Source organism: Poeciliopsis prolifica, unplaced genomic scaffold, assembly GCF_027474105.1.
Source record: "Poeciliopsis prolifica strain line A6 unplaced genomic scaffold, Auburn_PproV2 SCAFFOLD016, whole genome shotgun sequence".
NCBI lineage: Eukaryota > Metazoa > Chordata > Actinopteri > Cyprinodontiformes > Poeciliidae > Poeciliopsis > Poeciliopsis prolifica.
The window spans coordinates 11,597,719-11,619,615 of record NW_026562391.1 but is presented as its reverse complement, the minus strand read 5'-3'; the positions used below and the strand labels follow the sequence as shown (position 1 = coordinate 11,619,615).

Sequence of the window (21,897 nt, the reverse complement as noted above, 5' to 3'; positions counted from 1 at the left end):
CTCTTGTTTTTTTTTCTCCCTGTTGCTCTCTCATTCCCCACCCTCTTTCTATCTTTTCCATTTTTATCCCCTTTTCCTGCAAGTCCTTAGAAACAGAGATTTCCAGTCGTGCTCATCATCAGTCTGCGTCACCCTGTGTGGTTTTGTACCATTAATGAGATTGAAGGCATTTTATGGTTCTGAGATGTTCTGATTTATGTAGATACCTGAACTGATCTTTGTCAAAGGAGGATTCAGGATTAGATTACAGGGCAAAGCTTTTCCAAAATGACCACCAGGACCAGATAAGTTGGACAGCATCACCTCCTTTTCTGCCAGGATATTCTCTTTCATATGCCAGTCATATTGTCATCACGCCGTCCTCTTGCACCTGATGTAAGAACTTATAGTTCCTACGTTTGTACCATCTATGCACACACACACGTTCACACGCAAACATGTTTTTCATCTGCACACCTCTCATAGAGCATAGCTTAGAGCCTGCGGCAGAGATCCAAATTGCACTGGATCATTTTCCCATGGTTTACATTTCCATTTGCTCATCCTCCAGTGCACATCTTTTGCTATTTCAGAGGTTGTTTCCTTTTCCATTTCTCTTTCTTTCCTTTTTTTGTTCTCATTGTCTGATGTGTTTTGAGCCACAGAGGTGTTTGAAATGCTTGTATGCCTCCATGCATACTCTTAACCCATTTGGTATCAGCCTTGCATTTTAATGTAAAATCCCCCCTCCCATATATTGCAGTGCCTGTTGTCTCGCTGTTCAAGCATATGGTCCTCACTCTGCATAAATTATGGGCTAACTGTAACTGGATTTACTTGCAAGCTGAAAGAAAGTGTTCACGACAGGCCGTCGTTTGAACCTCACTGTAGCGAGGTATGGCTGCGTAAGCTGCTCCCCAATGATCCATGTGGCCATCTGTGTCGAGAGTGGTGATTGGACATGTTTATGGTTATTGGATAATCCACTGAGACATTTCCTAAAGATCATGCAGGGACTCCAGTAAACATTAAAGATGTCAGAGCAGTGAGAAGAAACCTGATCATCTTCTCTCTCCATCTCATTACTGCTTTATGCAATGCATCTAAAATGCCTGGCCAAAGTATTCATACCTTTTGAAATTTTTCACATTTACAACCACAGACTATTATGTGATTTACCAAAACAAAGTAGTTTTCATAAGAAAAGAATAAGAAGGAAGATGAAGCATTTTTTTTGTTTTCTTTTACAAATTAAAGTCTTAATATATATATATATAATATATATATATATATATATATATCAATTTCTATACAGGTGTTAATAATTTTTAGAACCACCTTTTGCATCAAGTCTATTGGTTTATGTTTCTTCCAGCTTTGTACATTAAACGAATGACATTTTAGAAAATCTGCTTTGTAAAGAAGCTTGAGCGAGAGTGATATTTCTGCAAACATAAATTTTGAAATCTGGTCATAAATTCTTTGTTGGGCTAGAAATTACACTTCTTTTGGGCTTTTTCTGTACCTGCTTTACCCATTTAGAGAGTTCATCTTTATGTCCATTTCTCCATTGCTAAATTGCCCATCTTTTGAATCCCTATAAGACTATCAGTTCAATTTTGGACTGGACTTTGACTAGGCAAATCTTACACATGAAAAAGCTTTGATATAAACCATTAATTACACTGCAGCTCTTGCCCTGACCATTACCCATGTGTCTGCTGAACAATAGCATCCTCACAGCATGATGCTTTATACAGTTTTGTGAAGTGTTGGCTCTAGGCCATTCTTAACATTTTGCACATGTAGTCCAAAATATTGTTGCTGTGGTCTCATCTCACCCAAGCACCTTTGTGCATATGCTAAGATGATTGAATAACAATTTAGACTAAAAATTTTATTTATTTATTTTTTATATGTATTTTATTTTCAGGTTGCTGTTATTTGCAAATTTGTGTTTCAATATCATGCACAATTCTATTAAATAAACTTAGTTTGTGCCTATAATTTGACAAAATGTAAACCACATTTGTACTTTACAAATACTTTTGTAAGATTTTGTATATGATAATAAATTACATGTCCTTTTTCTTTATATATATTCTTTTCCTAAGAGATTAATAACTTGTGCTGCTGTAAGAGCAATATGCAGACAAGATAAAGTTTTTGTTGTTGGTGAATCTTGACAGATGTATTGTTAATATAAAGTGACACTATGATGACCCTTTTGTGGGCTGTGGTTGTGTATGAGAAACTGCAAGACTAGCTGCAGAGACCATGGCAGGGGAGCAAGCTGCCTGTAATGCATGGAGATGTATTCATAACTGAGGGATAGCTTTGTTGGTAATTGCGATATCAATCTGTGCCGTCTCATCTTTGCTGTCTTATTTCAGGCTCCTGTTTTTCTGCCGCTTTTCCTTTTCCCAATGCACATTACACTCACTCACACACATGCACACTTTCACTTTTTCTCTTCTCTTTCTGCTTCTATATTTGTGACTTTGTGGGTTTTCAAGATAGCATTCTGATCCCCACAACAATAACACTTTGATGGTGAAGGTTAGAGGTTTGCATGTGCAGATGCACAATGATATAGAGACACAAACACAGGACTAAAATACAAATGAAAGCATTGAGCACAGTGCCAAGTGCCTCAGCTATTGACAGGAACCCTGTTGTACTCAATAAAACTCCACCCCTACTGTCATTTTCACCTTGACTGAGCCACGTGTTAGCCCAGAGGTACAACTCTTAATTACAATATCCTCTGTCTGCTGATTCGAACTGTGTCTTGTTTTCCATGGACAGATGCACCTGTCAAGAAAAATATGAATAGGGGAACTAAGCTGGAGTAATGGGACATGACCAGGGAAAATGGGGAAGTATCGGTTTGTTTGTTGCCATTCAGTAATTAGCCACACAGTCTTGTCTTGATGGCAGTGAGGCATCAGGGAAAGTGTAAGGAGTTCTTCGTAAACAGAATCCATACTCATCTGACTTGAAGCTTTTTCTCTGAGGTGCTTTCTCCACCTAGTATTTCCTCAAAACTTTAACTCAGAGACCTGGAATATTTGAACTCTACTTATTTTCACTCACAGATTTAGTGTAGCTTAGATTCACATCTTTGTCTTTGTCATTAATTTATATATCTTGGTTTTAGCTCTTAGTTAATTTCTCACTATTCAGATTCAATGCAAGTAAGCCGGAAATGGGCCCAAGTGAACAGAAATGTTACGTCCCACCTTTCTTTTTATTTATGTACAACCACTCAAATTAAACAGAAACAGCTACCAAAGTAAAATACTTTTCTGAATCTTCAAACCCCTTTCTGCTGCTCTTGGGACTTTATTTTTTAGTGGGTGCAGCAAATTACTTTTTTTCTACTATCTTGCCTTGCAGTCAAGGTCTTTCAGTAAGAGCCTTAAATGCTTGCTTGCCCACTCAGCTCTGCTTGGTCTCATGAATGCGGGGGCTTGCTGGCTCTTGTACAGCACATGCACTGGGTATAAACACATGGACACAGAAAGTTTGAGTCGGAATATGTCAGTCACCTAATAAGGCAAAGTTTACGACTAACTATCCACCTCCTTAAGATAAAAATGGTCTTGTCATATAGATTAATACAGAGAGAAGCTAGTTTAACTGGCAACATCACTCCTCACAAATGTCCTTGATAATTAATCAAATCAACAGTTACCTGAGAAATATTTTGACTCCATTTTGAAATGCACTTCTCCTTTTTATATAGATCCTTTTTGAAATGAGAATGGGCTTGAATAAAACGTTCTCAGCATGATAACATGGGTAAAATTACCTTTTTTTTGTATTTACATGAATATAAAGTAAATGTATGGAGGGATTTAACTGTTTCACTGAAATTCTGCAATTTAAATTTGAACTGCTATGAACACATTTCATTCTACAGTTACAATGATATTATGTATAACATTAATTTATTGCTTAATTTAAAATATAGAATAAACCGTCTTCTTATTCTTCACCCTATCAAGTAAAACAAGTACAACCAGCTCAGTTTAGTTGCATAATTAGTTGGACTAGTTAACCTGCAGTCAGCTGATAAAGAAGTATGCCACTCATAGATTGCCAAATGTTTTAAAAAGTGTTACATTGAAGGGAATACTTTTAGGTTCCACATCATCACAGCCTATATTTTTCACTAGCAACAGTAGTTCTAAACTGCCTTATTTTTCTCTGTTGTAAACAATTGTGCAGAAACAAGTTGGGGAGGGTAACAGAACTTTAACTGTTTCGCTGCACAGAAATGCAAAATAATAGTTTCTGGTCTTAGGATATTATCATAAGACCAGATCTTTTGGTAGATAGCATAATGAGATTTAAAAGACTGTAAAAGGGATAATATCTGTATCTGTTCTATGTCTGTATCTGTTTTATATTTGTATCTGTTCTATATCTGTACAAAGATATAGAAATATCTTTGTAGAGACATTCAAAAGACCTAAAGTAAATGTTTAAGAATTTTCATCCAAACATCTATCAATGTGTTATTTTATTGTACATCCTGGATGGAGGAATATCTAACATAAAAAAATAGGTTTAAGCTACAGTCAAGTATCTGGTTAGCAATCTCTTATATTTATCAAGCTAAAATAGAGCATACAAAAGTTTTAAAATGTTTAGGAATGTTTTCAAAGAACGGAGGGAAAGTTATTCCCCTGGATCGATGAATAAACCATCCAGATGGACGACTCAGGCCAGCTTTTCAAAATAAGCCAGTAGGAATGGCTCCTCTTCTGTGGATCTACAGGGGGCAGCTGAAGCACCCAAAGAAAGAACTTGGAATAATCCTTCATTGGTTGTGTATGCTGTTCCCCATGAGGGCTTTGTTCCCCTGACACACTACGTTTAGATTTTTATTTTTATTTTTTTCACTTTTTTACTCCAGCTTTTGGCAGTCATGATACGAAGTGGAAGGCCTAGAATTTCCATAAGACCAGTAGCTGCACATGCTTGTTAGAAGCACTCAGAAAATATCAAAATTTCCCTTGTGGGTTCCTGTGTGGAAGCGATGCCTCTCATCTCTGATATAGTGGCTTAAATGAATCTAGCTTTGTCGAAAGGCCAATTTAGTTGTCATTTAAACATAATGAAGAGTCTTGCTGCAGTAAAGTTAAACAATCATCCAAAACCCATCTCTGATACAGCCAAGCTCAGATATGAAGAAGTTGGATTTTTATGTGCTCAGAAAGTATAATAGAAGTTTTAAAAATTTAAGTTGTCTTTAGTTTTGCATGTAAAGAAAAAGCTTGTTCGAAAAAGGAGCAAGAGCTCACTTACTGTAATGTAAGGTTTAAGTTCTCATAAAATTTATGCTTTTTAATAGTTTTATGTGTAATTTTCTTTTCAGCTTGAACGCAGGGAGGATCACTTCTTGATTGATAATACTACACTGAGCTGAAAGAAACATTTCCTCTCATCAGGATTGCATTTACTTTCAAGAGTTATTTTGCAGCAAAGAAATTGACTTTCTTTTTCATATTTTTGCTTCTCTGACAGTATGTCTTCATCTTGTTAGTTCCACATCTTTTGCCTTTATCCCTTTTACAGTCTTTTAAATCTCATTATGCTATCTACCAAAAGATCTGCTGTCTGCACATGCTGCTGTATGCAGCTGTTTCCTCCCTTCCACGAATGCCATGGAGGCTTTCAAAAGGAAATCTTTTTCAACTTGAAGGTTTTGAACCTCTTCTGAACACCACCTAGCAAATGTCACTGTAGTGATTTGTAAAACCTTAAAAAAAATTTCCCCTTGCTTACCAGCCTTGCCTGTTACCTGTACACATCTTCATAGACCCTTAAGACATGTACATACCTTTTCTCATATTTTTTAACCAGTCATGTGAAACTCAAATTCAAAATTGAACACTTAGCACTTTATTAATTTCCAGCTGCAGATAAAATTGCCATCTGTCTGCTGCGCATAGTTGTAGTAAGACTTAGATTGTCACTTTGTGCAATGAGAGATGAAGGGCACACATTTATAACCCTCCATTGTGTTTTGCGGAATCAGCCATTTATTGTACTCAACATCACTTTAGTAGGTTTCACATAAACAAGTTTTTATAAACAAATAAAACAAATGTTTCATTTTAACTGCAGACAGGTGTATATCTTGAAGCAAAAAAGCCAATTCTTGCTCCTTGGGGAATGGACATAGACAGTCTCCCAGTTTTGTGGTATAATGAGCTGTGAAATAGTGAAAGTTTTTGAGCCACTGATATTTGATGTCATATTGCAACTTAAAGAATTTTAAGAGATGACAGAAAAAGTTCTGTCATCTCTAAGAAGTCAGGCCATAACCTGACTTCTTTTTTCAGTCTGTTGAAACACTGGCTGAAAAATGACTGGTTACAGTGTGTAAAGTAGCACATTATTTGTTAAATACTTACACTGGAGTCAAAATACATTGTCTCATGGAATATTAAGGAGCTACTATCCCTCCTTTGTGCAATAGGAAAAGAAAAAATTACAATCCCAAAACATAATGTGTATTTTTAGACTTTGTTTAACTCCACACTGCGTAAGTTGCTATGATTTTTCTGAATTCTTGTATTTAATTACCGTCATTAAAAGGTTTGAAGATTAAAGGTTCAGACTGTCGGGATTGTTGAGAGAATAGCACTCTAGCAAGGTAATGCTCAACTCACAAAATGGAATCGGACAGCCCTGTCCACTTTGCCTTGGACTAGTCATAAATATACATCTCTCCCATAATTGAAAACTGTGCAGACACACAAGAACTTGTCGACATTTGCATATGAATACAGTTTTCATTTTCTTCTACTCCAAATTCAGCCTTGCACAACGATAACCCCAAACCTCCCTTACTGCATTCCCTTCAAAAGAAATAATTCCAATAGACATTGTGTATGTCCATTTGAATGATCTAACCCCTTGCCATTTTTTTCTCTAAATCAGCTGGGCTCAAACCAAGTATCCATATAGCAGCTTCTGGAAACTCAAATGTGTAATCCCATTCTAAAAGGAAAAAGAAACAAAAGAAACTTCAGGCCATACAAACAGAACAAAAGAATAAAAACAAAACACATTTTTTGTTTCAGTTTCAGACATCATTAACACTCAATAGTGATAAAGTTGCATTGTCATCTTTTTGTGCATGCGTACAAAAGATGAGCAAAAGACTGGTTTTTAACAGGCATAATTAGATCAAAGGTGTCCTGAACGGTCATCAATTTAGTTATACAGCCATTGTGAATGCAGCTTTACAAGATAGCATGGACACTGCTAAAATTAATAAGAAGCCTTCTTTCCGCTGCAAAGTTGACCAAATACCTGTTTTTGGAACTCGATCAGCACATTTGATTACATTTTAACACTATCCAAAATGTTATATGTTTTGTCTGTGCTTTTTTCAAGTAAAGTAGCTCACTCTCTGTTGTCATTGCAATAAACCTTTATCTCACCAAGTTATCAATATGGTTTACATCAGGGGTCCTCAGGGTCCATCAGGTGTCAAGTATCAAAAACCCTAAACTGTTAAAGCTGTGGTACAGCTTTAAGGTTTTCAAAGTAAATCTGTGGCTCACATGTTACATGTTAACATGCAACATGTGGCTTACATGTGTAAGCCACATGTGTTTTAATTGGTTAAAACATGTTAAAACTTACATGTTTTAACCAATTTGACAGAGTATTAATTCTGAATAAATATAATATGCTGTTGAACATTATTTTTCTTATTATGGATAAAAATTGGGTGGATACTGATATCTGATATTTATGCTGCTGTTATTGCCAATAACTCATATTTACCATTATTTACATGTTAAATAACGGTAACTCTCCCTCCTGAAACAAAAAGGAAACAAAATGAAAAATTAACATCCTTTTTCGCATCAGCTCAGTTTACACCATTTATAATTCTCTTCTAATCGATGTATGTTAAATACTTTTGGCATGTATATTTTCAGATGCTGATTTAAGTATGTGAAACTTTGACACGTGTAACTTGTCTTTTATAAAATATATCCTGTATGCAATAATTTATTCAAATTCCTCATCTTGTTGTTTTTGTTTTACTTGATCTCATGTTGACAATTTCATAGATAGTGTCACATTACTCCAGTAGGCAAGTAGTGATTATGAGATTGTCATGGCCTAAACTTCAGTAAAAATACAATGGTAACATGTTTTTCTTCACATAAAGAATGTATAACATAATCTGTCTTTATCTAAAACTGGAAAGCAAATGTTAGTCCCACCACTCCTAGACAGCATGATATATTGATTATTACATTTACATTCATTGTTCTTTATAACCCCAAACCTCCCTTACTGCAAGGGATTTAATGTTATTTTCTACCTAAAATGAATAAAAAATATATAAATACAAATTAGCTGACTTTCGGGGTAGTCTTGAAGATACTTTGTTTGCTGCAAAGAATATTATGCCTTGTTCTCTTTTATGATTTTAATGACTTCCATTCATATTATTTTGGTAATTTTCCATCAGTGTCTACTCCTGTAAGGTTTTAGACAAGCTTTAATCTCTGTTTTTTTCCCCTGTTTATTCTTTTTATGCATTTTTCAAAAATCCCCTTAAATAGTATTTAATCCAGAAATGACTAAAAATAACTAAATGGTTTTGTATTCTTATTTTGGTTTACATGGGCATTCACTTGGAGTTATTGTTTTTGACGTGTAGAGATTAAACATTGGCTGTCTCTGACTCACCAACAAGGCAAAAAGGCTTAACTCAAATGACTCATCAGTCCAAATTCCTCCAAAGTAGTAAAATTATGTCAGATATAACACAAGACCATCTGGTAAAGGAAACATACTTTAATAATCTTATAAAAGAACATTGCCTCAGCAGAAAAATATCAACAGAAATCCTACTGTCCTGTAACTACATCATCAATATATACACATGTAATTTCTACAACATATATCATTTGTGAAGGCCACAGTGCTGTTTGTCTGTGTTTAATACAGCATCAGAGGATTTATGGTGTCATGGCAACCCCTTTGGGTGCATGGTGGAAGTGTCTGCGGCACGTAATGTAATTTCTGTGACATGGCTGAGACACCTTCCATTGTTTTAAGCCGTGTTAAATGTCATCAAGACCCAAGAGAATCACTCTTACACAATTGTACATGCATAAGAGCTTCTGTTCAATCTCCTGTTGAGTAATTCAAAAAAAAAAAAAATCCTTCTTCCCTCCAATCCTTCTTAGCTCAACAAGTTCCCATTAAGCAAAGAAAGGACAAAGAAACATACTTTTAAATGTTAATTGCATCTCTTTATTCTTGCAATGTCTAATTACATTTATTTTATTACAATACTTGCAATAAACAGCAGTTAAGAAGGGGAATTAGTAGGTGAGCCATGATGGGCATAATTGCTTCTTCAAACCACCATCATATGTATGTCTAAGGTCTGTTGTGAGTGGAGGCATAGTGCTATGGCAATGGAACTATTTTAAAGTCCTTCATCATTACCTTCTTTCAAGTGATTCCTGTGATCCTTTTCCTTTTGTACATCTGATAATTTTATCAGCAGAGTCAGATAATTCCATTGTTTGGACCAAACATTTCCTAATCTCCACATTTAAGATTTACCATAAAGTAATTCCTTAAATCAAGTATAGTAAGGCATTTAAACTAGACTTGCTTTTACATTACCACCAGAAGGGTCAGGACTAAAGCAATAGAGAAGTGCAAAGTAGGATTTGGTTATAAACTGATATGTTAAGCATCAGAGATCTCTGCACTGTTTTTTTTTTTTTTTGCATCATCTGAAAAACATGGTATAGCACAAGAACAAACCTACCAAAACATGACCATCCACCTGACCTGACATGCTGGGCAAGAAGAACATAAGCAGCCAAAAGGCCCGTGGTCCCTGTAAAAGAGCTTCAGAGATCCACAACTCAAGTGAGACAGGGTGTTTTGAGGTTAAATACCTTTTGTCCTGAGCAATTTTATCTTTATGGAAGAACATTGAGAGAAAAACATTATTAAAAAGAACTGTAGTGGACACAGGAAATCTGTGAATGAAAGTCTTATGTTGAGACGACACTGAAATTTGACTTTTTGTCCTGCATATTTATCGTATCCCCATGGTCTAACTTTGTGGTGGCTCCTGTGGAAACTATTGAATGCTTTTAAAATTCACTTTCAAGTAGGATCAAAACATAATTCTATTAAATGGCTCAGTCAAAGCATAAGATCAATGCCAGTTTTTATGAACTACTTTTCAGACATTTTTCATTAAATCTAACTACGCTTTAGCTGTTTTGCAAATAAGAAGCAAAAAACATATATCGAGATGGCTGTAGTTGGTAGAGACATACCCCAAAAGATTTGTGGCTTTAATTACAGTGAAAGGTACAAAATATGGACTTAACTGCTGAATACAAATCCGTGGCACACTTTCCAGATTTTATCTTCTAAAGCAATTCCAAACCATGCATCTGTATCCTTCCACTTTAAAATGATGCACTACTTTGTTTTGGTTTGTCATATTTTTGTAAAGCATTATATTTGATTCACAGTTCAACTGATTATTGCAGATGAATAAAACAAAACATGTGTACCTTAAATGCAGGCTTGGTTTATTGAGGGCCTGTCACCTTTTTTATTTGAGTTTCAGTAAAGTCTTCTTTTAGTATTTGAACAATTTTGTTATGTTTATCAGTGAAGTGCAAAATCTAAAGTTTCCAAAAGGATTTCCTTCATGTTTTGTTCCCAGCTGGAAGCATGAAATTCCACATTTGTACAGTCCCCTTCAATGCACAGCTCATTATTTTCTAGACAGTCACAGCGTGGAGGTAATACTGACACAGAGAAAAGCCATCTGACTTAGTGGGAAATGTCATGCAAGTAGCTGGATAACTCTGCATGTGCATATACGGATGTTGCCATACAAACGAGCAACAATGTGGATTCCTAGTGATGTTAGTGCATGGAGAGCACTCAGGTGGGCTCCTCTGACTGGTTGTGTGTGCCACACCCCATGATGAGAAAAGAGAAAATGCAATATTACATATCCTGTGCCCCAGTCCTGCTGTTCTCTTCTGTGAAGCCGGGAGCTGGCTTGCCAATATGACACTCCTTATACTTTCACTTATTATCACCTTGGGTCCAATTAAAAGTGAAGATGGCTTTCACACATTTATAAATCATATTTCTTAAAATTGCATTCAAGAGGGAAAAGAGCTTTGTCCGACTCTTTAAAAAAAGATGGTATTAGATTTTAATAGTGATTAATCAACTTGTTTTCCTGACAACTATTGTGACCTTCATAGATCTGAGCTTTCCTTAGTTTATTGTGTGTAGAAAGCAGACATAATTATAAGCTTGTCAACTAATATGCAAATTACTTTGCCTTCCTAGTCTTTGATATGCTGCAGTGAATTTAGCTCTTGACATAAGTTCACAAAGACACTGATCCAGTGACGGTGTGCTGCATTCTTTATTGCCTCCAACTTTTTTGTAATGTTTGTACTTGGTTTCTGAACCATCTCGATACCTCATTCACAATCCAATTAGCACCAATGATATTCTGGTGAGCTGCACAGTGGCGCTGTTGCCTTGCAACAAGAAGGTCATGGATTAGATTCCCGGCCCGGGGTTTTTCTGAACGGAGTTTCTCCCTGTGCAGGTGTGGGTTCTCTCCGGACACTCTGGGTTTCTCCCACAGTCCAAAAACATGACTGTCAAGTTAATTGGTTTCTTTAAATTATCCTTTGGTGTGAGTGTGTGCATGGTTGTTTGTCATGTCTGTCTCTGTGTTGCCCTGCGACAGACCGGCAACCTGTCCAGTGTGTACCCTGCCTCTCGCCCGGAACGTTAGCTGGGGATAGGCACCATCACCTCCCCACCCCACTAGGGACAAGGGTGTAAAGAAAATGGATGGGTGGATATTCTGGTGCAAACGGTCTCACTGTGTGTGAGAAAATTACTTCTGGAAGCTGTTGTCATCTAAATATAAACTTGTACTTTAAACAGAGGAGGCATACAATTGAGAGGCAAAAATATAGGCTTTGGGTCCACTTGTCCTTACCAACTGGTCAGATTTATATTAGTGACCCTGAGCTGCATTGTGTGATTTTATCTGTTCTTTTCATAAAACACTGAATTGGAAGTACTACATGCTGGAAGGTTAAGGAAACATGTGGTTTGTACACTGGATGTTAATGAAAAGCTTTTTACCTGACACTTCATGTTCTTTGCTTAATAACTCGACCTCAGTCAGAATTAATGAAGAACATCTCTGAACATTACTTGTCAAGTTTTCACAAAGATTCTCAACTAGATTTCGATCTGGACTTTAATTACACCACTAGAGCAAATTAATTGCTAAAAAAAAAACATTGTATCTCTTTCTGTATATTTAGGGTAGTTGTCCTGCTGGAAGGTCAGGCTCTGAGTCTCGAGTCCTTTGTAGCCTTTAACAGGCTCTCTTCCTGGCTTGCCCTGTAATTATATCTGTATTGAGCTGGATAGAGTTGATATCCAGCAACTCAAAACACCTGCTACCACCCAGTTTTACCATCTATATAATTTAGAGTTGACAAAATGTTTATAATTGCTGTTCACCTGCATGGTTTGTTTGCAACCAACAAAGAGTATTATCAATGGCTTCCTGATGATCTTTTTTCATAAAGCTCAAATGTGTATAGTGCTTGAGAAATTGTTCTCATGTCAATATATTCTCCCACCTCAGCTTTGAACCTCAACAGCTCCTCTGGCGTCATCATGCATCTTCTTGCCACTTTTCTGAAGAACACTTTCCCTGCTCAGCTTGTTTGTTCAAGTGGAAGCTATTTCTTAGTAGGTTTGCACTTGTCTCATATTCTTTACTTCCAGATGAAGGAAAAAACAGTGCTCCATGTAATGTTTAAAATAACCTCCTCTTTACCTTCTAAATTGTAGTTATTTGCTACCTAGTGTTGGTGTATCATGTCAAATTTGCATGAGATACATTGAACAAACAATTCAACAAAATGTGAAAACATTTCAAGGATATAAATATTCATTTGAATGCAATCTTAAATTGCATCCTGAATTTGCAGAGTATCCAATTTTATATACAGTCAAAAAGAAGGGGTTTAATAAATAAATCTTTCTGTAAACATGGACTTTTGTGGATTATGTTTTAATTAGATAATTAACTCATAAGCTGTTTAGGCCTGGTATGAAAATGCACAGCTATGAATTGGTGGGTCTGTCCAATCTTTTGACTGGAGCTGTCTTCTGCTGCCAGAGAGTTTGGGCACTAACCCAACTACTATTACCTGTATAGAAGAGAGAATTTGTGTTGGCTTTATTACGCTACTCTCATGTATTAGTGATTATTGTGCTACATTTTTAAGAATTACAGAACATCCAAACCTTACTGTTGTTCTGATAATACAAGCTTTTGTCTACCTCGCTATCTTTAGCTTTGGAACAATAGGACAAATGGATGTCAGCTCTTAGAAGAGCTTTAGCTATGACAAAGATGAGAAAATATGAAAACAAATACACCTTTAAAGTTTTTATTTCAAATCAATCAAAAAATTATCTAAAATGTTGTTCATCTGACATTCTAGCAGCCCAGTTTTAAGGTGTGCTCAAGATCATAATCGTCTTACCTCAATATCATACCCACATACTGCCAGTAAAAGATGGTACACTTTTTTAGATGACTACATTCCTGTGCCAGAAAAAGTTGGGAAAAAGGGAAAATATAAAATTACTCACCCATTGTAACGCTGATGAATTGATGCATCATTTTGTCTTCTAGCAGTGTTTCCATTTTTGAACAAATGCTTCCTGGCAAGGCACAGAAAAGAGTGAGTGCAATGAGATATCAAGTAGCTTAAACCCAAGGCAACATTAAAGTGAGTCAGCTGTGGTGTTGTATGGGAAAGGGAAATCTGATGACCTAATTGATGAAAACACTATCTTTCACATGATTTTAATATATTCAGATCAGAATATCCCACAGTGAGCTAAATGTTTTAAAATAGAGTATAATGAATGTTATTTCCTTTAGCCAATCAAGCTGATTATGAGCAGTCTTAACTTTTCACCATAGGTAGGAGGCCATAATAAAATCTGATATAATCAAACCTGCTGGATCCAAATGCAGAAATTAAACAAAATGTGTTGATCAAAATGTATTGTTGTAGGATGGAGAAAATAATTCCATACATTTATGGTGACATTAAAGAAATCCCTCTGTCAGTTTCAGGATTATAATTTGTAAACAACCTGGTTTTGACCAGGTTCTAAAGTAATTGAAATTTTGAAACCCTTAACTTTTAAAATTATTGAGCAGTATGTATGTGAAATGTTTTTCTTTCATGGTTTCCTTTCATATATTTAGCTGGAGAGATGTTCACCCTTGTTGCAACAGAAACAATTTTACTTAATAATTATGCCATTGCTCTAAGGACTCCTTGGTTACAGTTACTCTCAGAAGAAACCCATTTTATCACATTTAAATATATTGTATCATTTTATATGTCCAAATAAATTTACTTATTGATGGTATCAATATTCATTTTATCAGAGTTGCATGTATTACTGACTTTCTTTTCTTTACTTAAGAATGGCAGCATTTGGGCAATTTTTATTTCTCAAATGTAGTTTGTCTAGTGGACTGCATTTTTTTTTCCTCTTTATTTTAGACAACCAAGGTTAGCACTGCTAGAACTATTTATAGTTTGTACTTTTTTCTTTGAATACCAATCTCTCCAGTCTAATTTTGTGAAACAGACAGAAAGGACTACAAAAACGAAATACAATGCAATCACTAATACATAACTTAAAAGAATGAAAAAGCAGACGAAGAGTGAGTAGGTGCCTCATTAGCAGAACATGGTAGTTTTGTGCATTTTAGATTCAGTTGCTGTAATCTTATCAACAAAAAGTCAAATAAATTTGTGAGAGTACACAGCAGGAGAAACAATAATTTTATAAAAAAAAAATAAAAGAACTTTAGGATTTCTCTTATTTTTTACAAGTCTAGAAAAATATTGGAATCTGGTCTTTTTTGGTGTTTTATTTTAGGGAGAGTCTTGGATCTCCGAGATAGAACTTGTGGACTTTTGTGAGATTAGTTTTCTTCCATAGTTGTTAAACTTTGTGACACATTCTCTTTTAGCGAGGAATAGACTCATTTATCCAATGGCATACCTTCGTCTGTGACATAACACTTGTTTTAATAGGTGCCACTTGATCCAGAATGGATGAGCATTTTCTATTAAAGCACTGGATTAAAGTGTTTCCATAATTTCCATCAGAAAGCAGAGAAATATCAATAATGACAGAGAGTCTCTCAGCAGAAGTCTAAATCATTATGTGTCTTTGAGCTTTTAATTTTGCTTAAAACTAAATTTAAGGTCAATAAATTATGTTTATTCAGTTGTACGTCCTCCACAAATACATTGGTCATACTGATGGCTGGAGAAAAGACAAGGTCCAATATATGGCCCTTTACATTTGGGGTTGACATAGATAGCATGGAATACAAATAAGTACCAGTCAACTCAATAGCAGACAAAGTGAGGCCAAATGTGTTGCCGGTGCATGGTGACACATTTCTGCTTCAAATTCTATAGTCAGGATTTAACTTGGTCTTAGTTGAGAATAGGACCATTAAAACAAAAATAAAAGACAAAGCACAGATGTGTTGCTTTTACTCACAACTGCTGGTGCCTTTACACTACTTTATGTTGAATTTGTTTTTTTTTTTCCTTCAACAAGGCCAGTCTGGTCCACAAAACGGGCATTCCACATAAAAACCTGTGGAGTAATTATTTGCCCTAGTTTCACTACAGGAGAGAAAACAAGGCATGTGTTCCCCATTGTGTTTTCATATTTGGATTATAAATTACCTTCAGTATTTTTTTTTTTTTTTTTGAAACTACCTATCCTAAAATGTTTTGGAACAGGTATCACACCATGACACTGGTTAAAGCTTGCTGCTCTAGCCCAGCTCCTCCCTTCCCTTTGTTCTCATTAACAGAGCACTTTGAAGAGGAAGTGGTCTCAGCATGAGGCATTGTGTGTCAGAGAAAAATAAAAAATGAATAGATGCCCGAGTTAGGTTAACCAATTTATGTCAAGTTGTTTGAGAAACTGTCTGTGTTTATGGAAGATAAAGAATCACAGCAGAGCTTTCAGATGATCACCACATGGGTTTTGGTTTTCAGCGTGACTTTAAAGATACATTTGAATGGTTTCAAACTGCAGCATGACCAGGTGGAAAATCACAGATACAGACATGAATGCTGCAGTAAGGGTTTTTCCATCCAGCTTCACATGTGGGAGACATTGCAAAAGAAAAATCATTGGTGCAAGTTTATAGAAGACATTTTCTGCCACTGGCCATGTGGCTTAAAAATTGAGTGTACTTAAAGCTGTTCATTTATCCACATAATGAAGCTGAGAAAATTAAATGTTAATCATCTGTTATCTTGGATGCTGATTTAAACATGGAAAATCAAACTTCAAAGCAGTCAATTAAAACCTCCAATTAAATGTTTTTTTACAGTAAATATAAAGGGGGGGAGGGGGTTTCTTATTGGTGTATTTTCATTAAGTGTAATTTAAATTTTTCAATTTTATTTTTGGAAATGCAGCTGGTGATATGATGGTGAGATTTCATAGTGCTCTTTTGGAACATATGATACCAAAGAAGAAATATCTAGTTTACTATAAAACCCTCTTAAGGTGAACGAAAAACAAATGTTTTGTTGAATTGAGACCTTTTCCTCGTGATTTATAATTTGTGCTTTCTGAGTGATTGTACTTGATCTGTTTACTGACAGCAGCAATATGAGTCGACTATTGCAAGCCTATTTTAATCACTGGCTGTAAAAGGCCAAAACCTAACCAAGAGTCAGGTGCTGTTCATTAGGTCAGTCAGTCAGATGGCAGGGTATGACTTATATCCCCCCTGGGCCATCATGAAAACAAGATTTTGTCAAACATAGTGAAAGTCAACATCAGGCAGCTATTGAACCCTGGAACAGGGCCACAAAAAGACAGTGCAGTGGTGTGCTCAAGTCTTTGCTGAAATCCCTTGTAGACAATATAGTTGTAATTAAATATTGGTAAGTCCTGGAAGGCATGTTGGATATAGGCTGATGTGACATGCACCCTCTTTTACTGTTTCTTGCCTCAAAGTGGGGTCAGAGTAATAACCTCACTCTTTGTGGGCCAAACATTAAGTTGCCTTTGGTCTCGATGCACTGTCATAATCAGATGATATACTCAAAGAGAATTACAGACTGAAACAGACTGGCCCAAAATCCTTGCGGGAAAAAGTGTGCGTGGAAGGCTCTAGCCATTGTGTCTTTTTAAGTAATCTGGATTTTCTGAACTGGTTTTTAAATGTACAATGCATTAAGAAAAAAAGACAAGGTCCAAGTTACTTAGCAAATGTTAAACTGAGACAAAAGTATGCTTTAAGACAAGTTGTATAAAAAAAGATCACACAATAAACAGTTTTAAAATGTTACAATGCAAAAGTCTCCAGCCTATTTCCAGCTACTTTTATGGGCGAGAGGCGGGGTCGTCCTGGACAGGTCACCTGTCTGTCGCAGGGCAACACAGAGACAGACAGAACAAACAACACACACTCAGACCTTGGGAGGATTTAGAGAGACCAATTAACCAGATAGTCATGTTGTTGGAGTGTGGAAGGAAGCCAGAGTACCCAGAGAGAACCCATGCATGCACAGGGAGAACATGCAAACTCCATGCAGAAAGATCCCGGGCCGGGAATTGAACCCAGGACCTTCTTGCTGCAACCTTCGTGCTACCAACTGGGCCACTGTGGATTAAAATGTCAATAAAACCATTAATATATCAACAGCAAAGATGAGCTGAAAGCTATCATTAAAGCAACAAGGGCTTCCTTAACGTCTTGTCTCTGTCATAGGCCAGTTGTCCCCATTCTATACTGCACTGATGCATTAATTCATGGGGTAAGGGGACAAAAAAAAAAAAAAAAAACTTGACCAAGCATTGAGTGTACATGTTGTACATGAACAGACATTGGTGTGTATTGAAACTATATAATATCTGAGTTTCACTGTGTGATTTGATTTACTGAAATAAAGATTCTAATTCATTGGACTCTCAGATCATATAGCAAAAGAGAAGAAGGATGAATAAAAGTGCATTTGTTGATTAGCACTAATGTTAGTGCTTAAACATTAGTGCTAATAGCACTAATGTTTAAGCAACAATGCAATCATGTATGTGAGACACATTGTTTTTAACTCAATAGTTACAAATTGTATGATTGTTGACATTTTTATTTTCAAAAGACTGGGTTTGCAGCTATAGACATCTAGTGAGCACAAAACAGGCCAAATGCTGATTAATGAATAGGTTAATAAAACTTTCATTTATTCATCACTAAACCTTGAGGAAGCTGTCCCCGTCAGTCATAACCTTTTATATATATATATATATATATATATATATATATATATATATATATATATATATATATATATATTTATTTTTTTTTTTGAAGATAACTGAAAAGATTTCAGTTACGTTTTTTTTTTTTTTTTTTCCATTTCTCATCTTTGTTTATTCCCAAGTCTCTACTATAATTGTATTCTGACAAGCCATGTGGAATAAAAATATAATTTCAGTCTTCAGGGATGTTCTCAGTTCCTCTTCATGGTCTTTTCTTCTCTAGACCTTTTCATACTGAGATACAGAGTAAATTGAACTTTTTTTTGTTCTACCAAAATGTGTAATTTTTGAAATGGATGCCATCAGAAAGAATGCAAATAAGAGCAACACGGCCAACTTTTTTCTTTACTCCTTCCTCCCATGGTGAATTTAATCATGAACTTTCATAGGCAGAATATGTTCATGTAAGATATTTTAGTGCAACAACATATGATTTGTCAGCTTCAGATAAAAGTAGACTTTAGAGATCTTGTTCTTTCTTACTTTAGAGGTTATTTGGCATTATTTGACAGTTTGTCACTCTGTTCCTGAAGCAACCTGCTTCAAGTACACGCCTTTGTTCTTACTGTTTTTTAGCATATGCCAAACTCACCACATAAGTTATCTTTACAGCTTTTCTCGTCCAATTTACTTGCATACATTGTGATTACAAAAATATGTCCTAATTTTAGTGTTTCATCCAATGTTAATTTATTTCACCAATTTTTTTTTAAAGCTTAGAATTATAAACTATAAATGGTAATGTCATTAGGTAAGGCTCAACTTAAATGACTGATCAAATGAGAAAAAAGCAGGGCTCGTCTCGTCTTTCAGTTTAAATACTTAGTGTCGCATTTAATTGGAGCAGTAGACTTTATTCTAAATGTTTTAAATACAAATGAAAGAAAAAAACAACAGCATCAAATTAAACAATTTAAAAGCAATGCTAATTAAATAAGAAGATGGGGAGCTGTTTCAAAAACATTATGAATTCAATTTAGAAATAAAAGTAATACCAGTTAACAAACCTCAAAATTAGACAAAAATATGGACATTTCTCAAGTGACCTTGAACAAAGCAGAGTTTCAGGGACAATTTTTTAACTTTTACTGAGAGATTGAAAAAACCTTTATGCATGAAAAGAAAAAAAAGAAGAAAAAAAGAAGTTGATTGGTTCAGGTATTTAACTTAATGTAGACTTATACAAAAGTACTCTTTTTTTGTTGTCATTTTTCTCTTTTCCAAATCCCCCCGAATTAAAAGTTTCCTCCTTCAAAATAACTGTTTCTTAAAAATCTATTTTTATTTTTTACATGTAAATAGCAAGAGATACTAGATCATTACTCTGAGCTCAGTGAACCTGCCTGCACATTTCCCCTACTTCAGATCAGAGAGCAGAGATATTCAACAGACTGAAGGTAGACCTCATTAGTAAGCATCAATACGTACTATATAGGCCTTAGCAGAGGTCACTATAACCCAGTGGCAATAGATCTTAATGAGGTATATCACTTGGCATTATTCCCAGTATATTATATTCAACTCTGGTTCTACATTGGAATCTTAATCAATTTTATATTTAAACTATATGTAAAGATGCAGTTTGGAGAACTTGCCTCGCAAGATGGTCAGCTTTCAGGAAGGAGCAAACTGTTGCATTGTGTATGGCCCTAGAGTACAAGCATCATTTTACAGGCTGGTGAGCAGGGATCTTTTTGGAATATGGTCAACATATAACACAGCCGCTGATCTGTTTTGACAGATTATTCCCTCCAGGCAAATGCTGCTGTTTTTTACTCCAGGGATACTTTCATAAAACACTTAACCCACATTTTCTAAGTCGGTATGGATAAAATTGAAATATACTATACCACATGTTATGTTTTGGATTTCTTCTGATCTCTTTTTTTGGCCAGTATAGCCCGTCTTAGTTTTCTGACCTTATACATGCCTTTTTTTATTCCTGCAGAACAAGATCATCCTGGACCCTTTGACATTCAGTGAGGCTCGTTTCAGGCCCTCTTTGGAAGAGCGCTTGGAGAGCATCATCAGTGGGGCAGCGCTAATGGCTGACTCATCATGCACACGCGATGACCGCCGTGAACGCATTGTGGCTGAATGCAACGCTGTTCGTCAGGCCCTGCAAGACCTGTTGAGCGAGTACATGAACAATGTAAGTGTATTGAACTTACATTGTTACAAAGTCCTTTGTGTACCTTTTGGAAACAAACAAATCACTTAAACATGCTTTGCCACTCTTAGTTTTTCATAAATTTTTGAATGTAAATATACATATAAACATTGTGCATACATGTATGCACAATGTGTTTGTGTTAGGATTGCAGCATATTTCCCACATGAGTATTTTCTCACATTTCTTTCATGTAGATGTAGCTTATATGTCGCTTCATTCTTTTTTAAGGCTCCTGTTGGGCTTTGCTAGGTTTTTCTTTGTCTGTTTCAGGAGTTAAGAAACAAACATTGTATATGATATACATGAAAAAGAACCCCTTAGGTATATAGGTGATGGTAGATTGTTTATTCTTGAATAGATCTGAAGGGAGATGAAAGAACATGAATAATCCACTTGCTCTATGTTTTTATCAAGTGCAAAGTCCCAAGTCTGTAAAGTATATTGGTAATTTCCTTACCATCTGTTACTTTTTGTGAATCCCTTTGGTATTATCTCTATCAGAGTGCTGCTGCAAGCAGTTTTGATAATGACTTAAGATGACAGTGCAAGGTGAGGTGTTGGTAAAAGTCAGCTGTGATGTGTTGAGCATAGATGCCATGAGGATCATGTCTGTTTTCAGCACATCACTGTGTTAGGAATGAGGAAAATGCCATCTATATATATAAAAATATATGTTTTTATGTTTTTTGAGTTCAGCAATGCAGGACAGCCTTAAATGCACCATTGAGGATTCTGTGGCCTCTATTGTAGCTCTAGTTTTCTGCTCCTGATGTTTCATTTGACTCTAAAGTTACTTAAGAACCTATAATATGACACAGGACCAGCATTTTCAGTATTTTTCTGAGCCCTCCTTCCACGAGGAGAAATATTTGGAGGAAGACTTTGTTCCATCTTCCCGGTATCTAGCAAAGTCTTGCTTTCTCTCAGCACCTCAATAATACGGATATGTCGACATGCTGAAAATTGTTTTCCTTCAAATATAAAAGCTTCTTACAACTTTTATGATTTCTCTGAAGTCATTTGAAGCACTTCACAGATTATAAAAATAACCTTTGATTATTGGTTATTAGTAACATCATCCACACACACACAATTGTTGCCAATTGGAAAAAGAAAGGATATTCAACTTTTTGACCAGCTAATGGCTGTAAATGGCACAAAGACTGTTTCAAAGTTTAAAACTCACCTTCACATCAACAATTGCCACAAGTCTTTCTACGCTTCCTCTATAATTATGCCATGTTGCAGATTGA

General features: G+C 35.7%; 1 protein-coding gene across 1 annotated transcript in view; it reads left to right on the top strand.

Moving 5' to 3' along the window:
- Positions 1 to 21,897, top strand: part of ctnna2 (catenin (cadherin-associated protein), alpha 2) — a 287,097-nt gene that overhangs the window by 40,169 nt on the left and 225,031 nt on the right. The window contains exon 7 of the mRNA XM_055040841.1: positions 20,420 to 20,623. Coding sequence (XP_054896816.1) covers positions 20,420 to 20,623 — 204 coding nt within the window. The remainder of the gene's footprint in view (positions 1 to 20,419; positions 20,624 to 21,897) is intronic.